The sequence below is a fragment of the Acomys minous genome (assembly GCF_964271855.1).
Source record: "Acomys minous genome assembly, chromosome: 14".
Taxonomy (NCBI): domain Eukaryota; kingdom Metazoa; phylum Chordata; class Mammalia; order Rodentia; family Muridae; genus Acomys; species Acomys minous.
In genome coordinates, this window is record NC_140496.1 from 5254372 (window position 1) to 5266428 (window position 12057).

Below are 12057 nucleotides of genomic sequence, written 5' to 3' on the forward strand. Positions count from 1 at the left end.
CCTAACCTCTGAGCCATCTCTCCAGACCAGCCAACTTTTTAAAAGATTTATTTATTAAGCCAGGCTTGGTGGCGCACACCTATAATCCCAGCACAGGCAGACTGCTGTGAGTTTAAGGACAGCCTGGTATATGGAGTGAGTGCAGGATAGCCAAGGCTACAACAGAGAAATCCTGTCTTGAAAAAACAAAAAACAAACAAACAAAAAAATTCACTATTTATATAGTGTTCTGCCTGCAGGTGAGCCAGCAGGCCAGAAGAGGGCATCAGATCTCATTATAGATGGTTGTGAGCCACCATGTCCTTGCTGGAAATTGAACTCAGGACCTCTGGAAGAGCAGATAGTGCTCTTAACCGCTGAGCCATCTCTCCAGCCCCCTGAGACCGTATCTTAAAAATAAAATAAAAAAAAAAAATAAAGCCAGGGTGGTAGCCGCCTGTAATTCCAGCGCTTGGGAGGTAGAAGCAGACAGGTCTCTGTGAGTCAGCCGGGTCTACAAAGTGAGTCTAGGCCAGCCAGGGCTACACAGAGAAACCCTGTTTCAAAAAACAAATAAATACATAAAATTAAAAAATAAATAAATAAAAAGGAATGTAAAGCATGCGCAAGACCCTGGGCTCAACCTCCATCCCTGCAGAACAACCAGAACATACATCTCCCACTCAGCAGAAAGGAAGAACAAGTGATAAATACTCAAGACCAAAGCCGCACATATATTCTGAGCGGGGACCGGGCACAAGTGAGCACACACCAGGTGTCTAAAGCATGGGCAGTTTACACAGTTGGAAATGTCAAAATCATACTAGATGCTTCAAGAGGACACATTTTATTATATAACTTCAATAAGCTGGTTTCCTCTTTTTAAAAAATAATTTATTTTTATTTCATGTGCATTGGTGTTTTGCCTGCATGTACGTCTGTGTGAGGGTGTCAGATCTTAGAGTTACAGACAGTTGTGAGCTGCCATGTGGGTGCTGAGTCCTTTAGGAAGAACAGTCAGTGTTCTTAACCACTGAGCTATCTCTCTGGGCCCCTTTTTTTGAAACAGAGTCTCACTATGTTACCCTGGTTGGCCTGGAACTTGATATTTGGGCTAAGATGGCCTCTAACTCTAACTCCTCCCGAATGCAGGGATTCAAGGTCTGTACTGTGCGCCCAGCAACAAGCTGATCGGTAACCACTCTTTTGACGAAGTGGTAATGACTTCCAGACAGGAGAGACCCCAGGCAGTCTTTACCCTGCTTCAGTCCCCCAGAAGGACATCCTCTGCCCCTAAGAATGTATCAAGAACAGGCATTCATAGTCATGTGTGCCCTCCATCGCCAACAGCACACACCTACATCTGCTGGGTGCTCATCACGTGCCCAGCACATGCTACAGGCCACACCCATGAGTTCATGGCAACCCCAGCGGTTAGCAAGAGCACTCCGTGTGCGGTCTAAGCTCTCTCAGCTGCGCAGATGGCCAGCTAGGTAGGACACAGACTTAGGCGCCTCGGACTCCACAGCTTTGCATGCATACCTAAGGCAACTCAGTTGGTTGTTGGTTTTTGAGACAGGGTTTCTCTGTGTAGCCTTGGCTGTCCTAGATTCACTTTGTAGACCAGGCTGGCCTTGAACTCAGAGACCCACCTGTCTCTGCCTCCCTAGTGTTGGGATTAAAGGGGTGGGCCACCATCGACTGGCTAGTAATTTGTTTTAGTAAAATCAGCACTGACAGATATGCATTCTGAGCGCCAGACCCTGTCCTGAGTGGTGGCAACACATCAGTGAGCCATAAAGTCTGTTTCCAGGACAAATAGCACGCACAGCAAGGAAACAGGATGCTGGACATGGTGGTAACTGTCCCGGGAAAGGAAAAGAGTAGTCTAAAAAGCATGTCAGCGAGGGTGGTGGTGACTCTAGTTAGATGGTAAGAGTAGGCGGGTAGCAGGACAGCACCCAAGCGTGGCTGGGGGAGGTCAGCGCTGCTGCACCAGGCGATGGTGGCGCACGCCTTTAATCCCGCCCCCCCCCGCCCAAAGTCTTTGCTTAGTTACAGGACTGGGGCCTCGAACTCACAGCGATCTGCCTGCCTCTGCCTCCCAAGTGCTGGGATTAAAGGCGTGCGCCACCACCGCCCGGCCCTGTTTGTTTGTTTTTTGAGACAGGGTTTCTCTCTGTAGCCTTGGCTGTCCTGGACTCACTTTGTAGACCAGGCTGGCCTTGAACCCACATCGATCCACCTGCCTCTGCCTCCCAAGTGCTGGGATTAAAAGTGTGCGCCACCAAGTCTCACTAGTTTGTATCACTTTTTACCCTCACAAGCCTTGGCTTTGATTTGTAGGTGATCCCCTGGACCCAAACCCAAGTCCCCTGGAAAAGCAGCAAGGGCTCTTAACCACTGAGTCACTCCTCTGGCCCCCTTTCTTGCCCATTCAGTAGTGTGGGCTAAGCTGGTCAACAAAGTCCAGGCCCCAAAAGTGGCAAGACAGCCAGCTACTTGACCCCTAAAAAATGAGGCAACTGAGCAGTTTGAGAGTTGCCAGGAAGGAAGAAAGGGATGGCAGAAGCAGAGGACCGAGGGCTGAAGTAAAAGGCAGAAAGCTGTAAAGAGTCAGCCTTGATCTCTGCTCACTGGAGGAAGGGCTCCCAAGAGCCGTACAATCTTTAGGGCGGATGGTCCAGGTACCTAAAGTCTGAGAGCTAACAGCAGCTGCTGTCAAGGGAGGAATCCAATACTGAAGAAGACTTATGCCTGGGTGAATGATGTGCTGCCTACCACCTGCTCTGAAATCACCTCTTGGAGAAAAGGGAGTGAAATAATATTAAAGACATATAGACTGACTGGAATGCCAGGAACTGGGAACCGGGCCGTGGGTGCGGATGGATTATCTGTATTTCCCTATTTTTTGTGTTTAAAATTAAATCTAGCTAGGAGGTGGTTGCTCACACCCTTGACGCCAGCATTCTGGAGGCAGAAGCAATTGAATTTTTGAGTTTGAAGCTAGCCTGGTCTGCAGAATGAGTTCCAGGACAACTAGGACTACACACAGAAAGCCTGTCTTGGAAAAACAAAACAAGGCCTGGTGTGGTGGCGCACACTTGTAATCCCAGCACTGGGGAGGCACAGGCAGGCGGATCTCTGTGAGTCCAGGACAGTGAAGGCTACACAGAGAAACTCTGTCTTGAAAACAAACAAACAAACCCAAAATAACAACAACAACAATAAGTTAAACCTAATTTTTAAAAAAAGTTAAAATAAAAGGACAAGAAACAGAGTAGGAAAGGGAGTTACTTTCAGGCTGAAAATCAGAGGAGGTAGCGGAGTTCTGACAGTGCCAAGGAGAGGCCTGTTCTACCACCACAAACTACAGGATTAATCCCTGTCATTCCTTACTGGGGAGGTTGTTACCAATCTCTGAGCAAAACTTCCAAAATGTCTAGGACATTTCCCACACTCCTCAATATATTTGGTCGGTTTGTCTTTTGTTTTTTGTTTGTTTTGTTTGTTGAGACAGGGTTTCTCTGTGTAGCTCTGGCTGTCCTAGACTCACTCTGTAGAGCAGGCTGGCCTCGAACTCACAGCGAGCCGCCTGCCTCTGCCTCCTGGGTGCTGGGATTAAAGGCGTGGGCCACCAAGCTGGGGATGGCAAGACTGTGTATTACCAAGGGTTTCCAGACTCATTACAAATTTTCACTCACTCAAAAATGGCCACTGAAGCCTTACCATATGTGCACGCTGGAGATACAAAACGAGTAAAACAACGTATTATCTGCCGACACACGCAGTCAGAGTTTCACGTATAAAGCTACAGACACAGATCAGTCAGTCATAAGGGAAAACATGGGACTCAAGAGCACTACACATTTGTGTGTGTGTGTGTGTGTGTGTGTGTGTCAGACACCTGCTGCGAGGCATGAGCTAGGTACACTTTGCAGGGACAGACAGAACTGCCGTGACAAATAAACTAGAATGTTTGTAATGAGCTGCAGAGACCTCTCTCAAACCGCAGATACGAAACCATGCGCGCCCCACTACAGCACAACCTTACCCCTTTACCGAAGCCTCGACCCAACTGAACTCCATGCCTGCTGGCCCTCCCCCTTAGCTGTCTCCGACCCGTCACGCCACGCCCACTCTGACGTCACGGCCCCGGGCTGCCCCTACGTCACACCACGCCTCTCGACACTGCCCTGGGACACGCCCTGTACTGCAGCGAATTCCTATCACTCAGCCCCTCCACAGCCCCGCGCTAGGCCTTTAGCAGCCCCCTCGCTCCGCATCTTACCCCACCTTCCAATCTATCTAGGGTGGGGGACGTCGCCCCAAATCAACACCACCGGGACTCGCAATTCAGCATTGCCTCATCACCCCACCCCCCTACCGAAGGCCCGCCTTCCCCGATGCAGCGCAGCCCCTTCTCTCCGCCCACTCGACTGCAGTCCAGACCCAACTTTTTAATTCCCCCCCTCGTATGACGTCATGCCCCCACCCCACCCCAGTCTCCTCCGGCTGTCCAGCTCCTCACCAGCTCGAACCGGTTGTTGACACGGACTCCTTCCTTCCCTGCGCCTCCGGGGCGCCGGCCACCCAGCCCTTGTTTTGGTCCTTCTTCCTCTGCGTCATCGTCATCGAGGAGGTCAAACTGCAAGGCGTCGGGCCCTAGGGGTTCCTGGCCGCGCTGTTCCCCCCTCAGCCTCCGGAGGGCCCGGCGCGACATAGGACCCGACAGCCTGATGGAGGCACAGGGACGAGGAAGAGCAGCAGAGTGGCGACGCCTGCGCAGTGGCGGCGCGCTGGCGCAAGGCTGGCGTGTCGCGTTTGCGCGCCGCGGCTCTCCGGAACTTCCTCCCAGTTAACCCGTGGAGTCCGCGAAGGTGCGAGGGTGGGCCAGCGAGATCTCGCGAGAGTTGGGCCCCAGCGGCGGCGGCGCCCCGGCTCCAGTGCGGTGTTTCTTCAGCTTTTAAGAGGTTGTACGGGTTGCAGAAAACCGGCCGGGACAAGGACGTGGACGCGCAGGCTCAGAACGCAGCGCGCCACCGACGCGATCCCCCGGGGTTGGCGGGCGGGGCGGGAGGACTCCCAGGTGGGGCCGGGTGAGGAGGGGGTGAGCACGAACGCACGCTGCGGTGCTCGCGTGCAAAGAGACTGTTCTGGTAGGACAGAACGGCGAATGCAAGGACGGATTCCCGAACCCCCGGTGTTCCCCGCCTCCGCATTGCTACGAGACTGCAAAGGGACAGTGTCTGCCTTAACAGTCTAACTGAAGGACTGGGTACCTCCTCTGCGTGAGGTGCACGAGCCGTGTGAGGCGACAGAAGTTCCTTTTTATTGTCGCGAACGCTATAGGGGATGCTCGTGTTACGGGGGTGTTGGCGTGGATCGATGATCTGAAGTCGAGGTGGCCAGCCCTTTGTGTATTCTAATCCAGGAAGGTTTTCACAATAAAGGTGTAGGGAGTCTCTGGACAGAGCAGGCTGGCTTTCCCCCCCCCCCCTTTCGCTTTGTTGTTTTGCATTTTTATTTTTCCGAGACAGGGTCTGTGTAGCCTTGACTGCCCCGGACTGTTTTTGCAATTTTCAGAAACGGTTTCTCTGTGTAGCGTTGGCTGTCCTGGACTCACTTTGTAGATCAGGCTGGCCTCGAACTCACGGAGATCATCATCTACCTGCGACACCATGCCCTGCTTTTTTTTTTTAAACCCCAAAACCCCATGATCAGGTCTCTAAAAACAAATAAAACAAGATCTTGCTGTGTAGCTCTGGCTGACCTTGAACTTGCTGGAATTACAAAACTGCTCCATGTCCAAGCCCAGTTTTGTTTGTCTGGTTGAATGGTTGGTTTTTCAAGACAAGGTTTTTCTGTGTAGCCTTGGTTGTCCTGGACTCGTTTTGTAGACCAGGCTGGCCTGGAACTCACTGCGATCCACTGCCGCTGCCTCCTGAGTGCTGGGATTAAAGGCGTGCGCCACCATGGCCAGCTCCAGGCCCAGTTTTTTATACTTTGGGAAAACGTTCCTAGATAAGCCATGATTGGGTACCTCCAAAGTAAGAGTGTAAAACGAGCTGGTATTGGGTTGGACCCCTCCCCACCTTGAGAGCAGGGGAGAGAGTAAAGGGAAGAGTGGCAGGGCAGCCTTCGCTGTTCTGAAGTCCTACCTCACTATAGGAGATTGCTCTCCTTTTATACATGAAGAAACTGACGTAATGGGTAAGTAGCCCAGAGAGAACCTGGTTTTGGATTCATGTGACTCCCAAATTCCAAACGAGGAAGGCAGTTGGCAAGGACAGCGAGGGCGGCCGGTCAGCACCCTTAGTTGCAGCTGCCTACCCCGGGGATCTTGGTTCCTCCCTAGGTTGGGTGCTCAGCCTGAATGACTGAGCTGCTCTGCCCACACTGGGCAAGAATCTCAAAGTAGGACCAGGCCATTCAGATTCTCTTGGGGGGTTTTTTGTTTGTTTTTCCAGACAGGGTTTCGCTGTGTAGCCTTGGCTGTCCTGGACTCACTCTACACCAGGCTGGCCTCAAACTCACAGCGATCCACCTGCCTCTGCCTCCGGAGTGCTGGGGTTCAAGGTGTGCTCCATCACACCTGTTTGTTTTGTTTTAAAGGGCAGGAGAGATGGCTCAGTGGTTAAGAGTGCCTGCTGCAGGCCGGGTGTGGTGGCACACGTCTTTAATCCCAGCACTCGGGAGGCAGAGGCAGGCGGATCACTGTGAGTTCGAGGCCAGCCTGGTCTACAAAGCGAGTCCAGGACAGCCATGGCTAACAGAGAGAGACCCTGTCTTGAAACCCCCCCCTCAAAAAAAACCCAAAAAAACAAAAAAGTGCCTGCTGCTCAAGCAGTTCAAGGAGTTCAGTTCCCAGCACCCACATGTGATTCACAACTTCCTGCAGCTCCAGTTCGATAGCACCCATGGGCTGTGGAGTGCACATAAATCAATGCAAGCAAACATGTGACGTAAGAATATCATTTAAAATATAAAAAGACAGCCAGGCGTAGTGACGAATGCCTTTAATCCCAGCACCCAGGAGGCAGAGGCAGGCGGATCAAGGCCAGCCTGGTCTACGAAGTGACTCCAGACGAGCTAAGACTACACAGAGAAACCCAGTCTCGAAAAACCAAAAAATAAAATAAAATGTAAAAAAACAAAGAAGATACAGAGGCAGTCTGAGGTGCTCAAACAAGAGCTGGGAGCTAGCTGCTTTTGTTGGCTGTTCTAATTTGAAGGTCAGCTCTTTCCCACAAAGCCACCTGTTGCATTCCTGTGCCTTTGGTGCCTCTTCTCGTCCTGAGCAGGGTGTCAGAGTCTGCAGTCTCCCAAGAGGCCTCAGTCAGCAGGGTGATTCAGGAGAGGTGCCCGCTATTCTCAAAAGCAGTAAAATCCTTTACCTTACTGATCTTTTGTTTCTGTAAGGTGGGATGACAACAGAACCTGCCTCCTGGTGCATGTGGCAGGTAGGGTGCTTAGCACAGGCCCTCCCTGAGTCCCAGGCAGGTGTTGCCTCAGGGCTTAATGAAGCATCCTCATCATGTGGCTCTGATGTGGCAGAGCAGCTGTAGCAAACACAAAACACCGCCTGCAACCACGGCAGTGAAATAAATAGCACAGTGTGATGGTAGGCCTGTGGTAACGGTTATAGGGTAGGAAACAGGTCATCAGGCCTTCACAGCAGGTACCAGCCACCCCACCCGCCACACCTCCCCAGCTGCACCATGGGAAGTCGGAAATTAGCCGGGGTGTGAATTACAGTGAGTTGTCACCTATGCTGGGATGGGGCCTTGAGGTGACACAAGTATCTGAGGGTCACTTCCGGTCCTGTAAGTAACCCCCCCCCCCCCCCGTATGTTACTCAGTAAAGTAGTTGGTTCGTCAAGCTAGACTGAAGTGGAGTCATTTCCTTGGTCTGTCACCGTGTTATCTGGGGTGAACAGATGCTTGTTCATATCGATCGCCTCAGGAAAATTCACAATCCACTTTTAGAGGTGTCCCAGGTGCCTCTGCTGTTTGGGCCCCAAAAGTGCGGCAGAGGTAGACCTGGTACTCAGGTTCACCCGCGAACCAAGCTGCCCTGTCCACCCAGGGAAGAAAGGCCGCCAAAGAGAACCATGGTGTAAGCTGTGCCAGAGTTCTAAGATCACAGTCCTTTGCCTTCCTCCATTCCCCAATCCCTCCCAGCCTTTCCAAGGATTCCTGAGAGGAAAGGAACAGGGAAGGTTCTGGAGAAAGCTGGGCCCTGAATGAACTGTAGGGCAAAGAGACAATGTATGTAAATATAAATATATAGGCCATATATATATTATAAATGTATCTATATATGTATATATGTACATGCGCAAGGGGGGCTGATGGCAGCTGTGTTCCAGGATGGGGCGCAGGGTGGCCATCACAAGTCACTGGAAATGGAGAGTCCTGGTGTTGGGGACATAGAGGGACTGGGTCTGGCGGCTGCGGCTGCGTTGTGGCGTGGCATTGAGGACGTCCACACTCTTGCGGCTGGAGCACACTACGTCAGCCACGAAGCTTGTGCAGTCACTGCAGACATCCTTTAGGACACAGCCGTGGGCGTAGATGTGGGGAAACTCCTCCTCCACGCTCCGCCACTTTGGTCCATGCAGGGCTCTAGAGAGAGAGGCCAGGACAGAGCAGTGAGAAGGGAGAACCCTGTCAGGGACAGAGCCCCCCAGAGGCCTTTTCTTGCCACTTCAGAATCCCAAATCTTGCTTTTCATGTCCATAGTCACCCTCGTCCAAACTGCCTCCTCCTTCCCCCTCCACAGGGGTCTCCCTGAGCACACTGGCAACGTGCAGCCCAGCAAAGGCCCTTCCTGAGCCCTTGGCGTGTTCCTTGGGGAAACCTTCACAGTGCCATGGGAACCTGCTGCCCCAGTTTCCCACCACAGGACACCAGTAACAAGGCAAGAGAACATACTGGAAGGCCTCTCTCCTCGGTGTTGGCGTGGCTTTGGTAGTTGGCACCCTCTGAAGACTCTCAAAACCAAGTGTGTACACGGGGATGTGTGCACACTTCTTGGAAGGCATCTTCATCTGCACACAAGGAAAGGAGTGGACAAGGCTCCTCAGCAACCGTCCAGGCACGCTCCAGCCTCTGCACCCCTCTGGGGACTAGAGACTGAAAGGGGCGCCCCTACACCTTCGTCTGAGGACCCAGCATGAGTGCCTCCCAACTACATTTCCTGCTCTTCTGAACTGTATCTTAGGGGTCAGGAACTGTGTCTTTTTATACCACAAAGGGTGTGATTTTAGGTTCTGCACACGGCCAGTGTTTCACACTGACAAGCATGAGGTGTTCCTGTGGTCCAGGGACAGATTATACAGACATTGAGAAAAGCAGGTTCCTCTTTCTGAGCTGAGACATGGTGGTTAGCACACCTCCAGGGTTTCTGTCCGTTACCTCTGAGCAGAAGCCTGTTATCCAAATGCAAGCTGAAGGACAGCTTCTAGAAGGGGAGAGGGAAGCTGCATGCCTCCAGCCTCCTCACATGGAAGGGCTAAGATGTTATTTATTTTACGTGGTGTGTATGGGTGCTCTGCCTGCATTCATGTCTGTGCACTGTGTGCATGCAGTGCCCCTGGAAGACAGGAGAGAGCGTTTCCATCTTCTGGAACTGAAGTTACAAACTTGTTAGCTGTCATGTAAGTTCTGGGAACCAAACTCAGGTCTTTTGTAACTGCAGCAAGTGCTTTTTAACCTCTGAGCCATCTCTCTAGCACCTTAAAAATGAATTTTAAGACTACGTATGAGAGCTGTACACCTGTAATCCCAGAACTCAAGAAGCAGAGGCAGGCACATTTATGAGTTCTAAGCCAGTTTGGTCTACGTAGCCAGTTCCAAGCCCGCCAGTGTTATACACAGTGAGACCTTGTCTCAATAAAACAAAATAAAATGCGACCTATAAGGGTTTTAAGAAATTATAGTCTTGGCCAGGCATAGTGAGTTCCAACTCAGACAGCGATCCATAGTGGCACCCTGCCTAAAAGAAATAAAACATACACACACACACACACACACACACACACACACCTACAGTCTTAGGTCAGTGAGTGGTTCCTGCCTGTAATCCCAGGACTTGGGAGGCAGAGACAGGAGGAAGTGGAGTTCAAAGTCATCCTCAGAGACAGTTTCAAATCAGCCTAGACTGTATGAGACACTGTCTTACAATCAAAACAAGCAAACACACTAATTGCATCTTGGGACATGTGGGGACAGATTCTTCCTAGAAGGGAATGGATGAGGGGCCTCATAAGGGGGCGATTGTCCAGCGCATCCGATGGGTAACAGCAGTGCCCCTAGCCCACCTCACCAAGATCTGGAAGGCTCCCCAGATCCTCACCTTCACACTGCAGGAGGTACACACAGCCCTGCAAGGGACAGAGAAGAGACAACATCAGCGGTAAGGAAGCCTAGGGAGGGACTATGTCCTCCTCCTGGCTTCTGTGTCTGCCCCACGCGAGTCAGCCTTCATCCCTGGTCACTCAGTCTCTTTCGTCTCTTTGTCTCTCTCGGGGATATCTGGCCTGGAGTATTTCTGGTGCCTTTCACCATAGAGGCACCATCTAGGTAGGAAGGCTTCAAGTAAGATGTCCAATTTTATGCAGCAATTAGTTCTAAAAAAAATATTTCCCATATCCAATTTCAGAAGTAAACGCTTGCCAGGTGCGGTGACACAGACCTATGATTCCAGCACTCAGGACAGAGGATTATGAGACTAGGGCTAGCATGGGGTATTTTGTGAGGCTAGCCTGAGCTATATAGTAGGTCTTGTCTCATTAAAAACAACAACAACAACAACAACCTTCTTGTTAAACTTCAGCCCTAAATTTAGCTAGCCACTCTATAGAGATCCAGCTTTCTGTCCCGGGAGCATACTAATAAAACGTACATGATTCGTTACAATGAGATGCCTGGCAAACTTGTATAGATGTACCAGGGGCTCTTCTCCATATTATGAAGGTTGTCAGAATTCCTTTACTAAGACAGTGGACCGTGTTCCCTGGGAAGGGAATCCTATAATTAGTTTCCCATCAATAAATCCCTGGGTTGGGACTGGGTGATGCTCAGTCGCAGAGGTGTCTGCCATGCACAAAGCCCAGCCCTAAACTAAATATCCAGAGTGGAGGTGGGGGAGGGGAAACCCTGGGTTAGCCTAATTTTATTTCATTATAGTTAGGCAACACATTTTGTATTAATTGGATATTACAGTGTTTTGGGTTTTTTTTATATTATTTTTTTCAGTTTTAAAAAAAGACTTTAAACCAGGCGGTCATGGTGCATGCCTTTAACCCCAGCACTTGGGAGGCAGAAGCAAGCGGATCTCTGTGAGTTTGAGGCCAGCAGTCTACAGAGTGAGTTTCAGGACAGCCTGTCTCCAAAAAAAAAATTAATAAATAAAATAAAATATATATATATATATTTATTTTCTTATGTGTAGGAGAGATAATCATGTTTTTGTGTTGATCCCAAGTGTGGGATGGGGAACAGACCTGTGAAAGAGCGGGGTGTTTTTCCACTTAGAAGTCGAACCACTTGGTGGGGGAGCTTGGATGTTGCCAGCTCAAAACATCCTAGTAGAGACTCTAAGAGGATATATATATATATGAACCTAAAACAAGAGGCTTGAGAGAGAGGACTTGGGATTGTTTTGGCTGTTCATCAACACTTCGAGAGACATTCCCAGAGAGAACTACTCTAAGGAAGGCTTCAAGGCTTTGGGCTCTGGCTGAGGCTCTGGGCCTTGGCTGCTGTTCCAGGTTCAGCAACCTTGGTTGAATTGCAGGTTTGCTGAGATCCTGCTGACTATGCCAGGAGACTTGTTCCTTGGAACTGATAATCTCCTTTTCCTATTGTTTGGGTTAGTTGGGTTGTAAGTGAGGTATGCTCTGTTAGTGAGCTCATAATAAAATATAACTGTTAAAAAAAAATTGAGCCTAGGGGCCTGGAGAGATGGCTCAGAGAGGTTAAGAGCATTGGCTGTTCTTCCAAAGGTCCTGAGTTCAATTCCCAGAAACCACATGGTGGCTCACAACCATCTATAATAAGATCTGGGGCCCT

General features: G+C 50.5%; 2 protein-coding genes across 7 annotated transcripts in view; both read right to left on the reverse strand.

Annotated features, from left to right (window-relative positions):
- The window catches only part of TCF25 (TCF25 ribosome quality control complex subunit), a 30789-nt gene extending 25943 nt beyond the window's left edge, over positions 1-4846 (reverse strand). For 2 of the 6 annotated variants that reach the window (XM_084757851.1, XM_084757850.1), the window contains exon 1: positions 4511-4845. In XM_084757851.1, coding sequence (XP_084613977.1) covers positions 4511-4702 — 192 coding nt within the window. In that variant the 5' untranslated portion in view covers positions 4703-4845. Of the gene's footprint in view, positions 1-4510 lie in introns of all 6 variants that reach the window. The other 4 variants (XM_084757853.1, XM_084757852.1, XM_084757849.1 and 1 more) reach the window with 2 other exon arrangements.
- A 3409-nt stretch (positions 4847-8255) lies between these two features.
- The window catches only part of SPIRE2 (spire type actin nucleation factor 2), a 39599-nt gene continuing 35797 nt past the window's right edge, over positions 8256-12057 (reverse strand). Inside the window, exons 13-15 of the mRNA XM_084757847.1 lie at positions 10340-10367; positions 8917-9032; positions 8256-8607 (exon numbers count right to left, since the gene is read on the reverse strand). Of these exons, the coding sequence (XP_084613973.1) occupies positions 8379-8607; positions 8917-9032; positions 10340-10367 (373 nt within the window). The 3' untranslated portion in view covers positions 8256-8378. The remainder of the gene's footprint in view (positions 8608-8916; positions 9033-10339; positions 10368-12057) is intronic.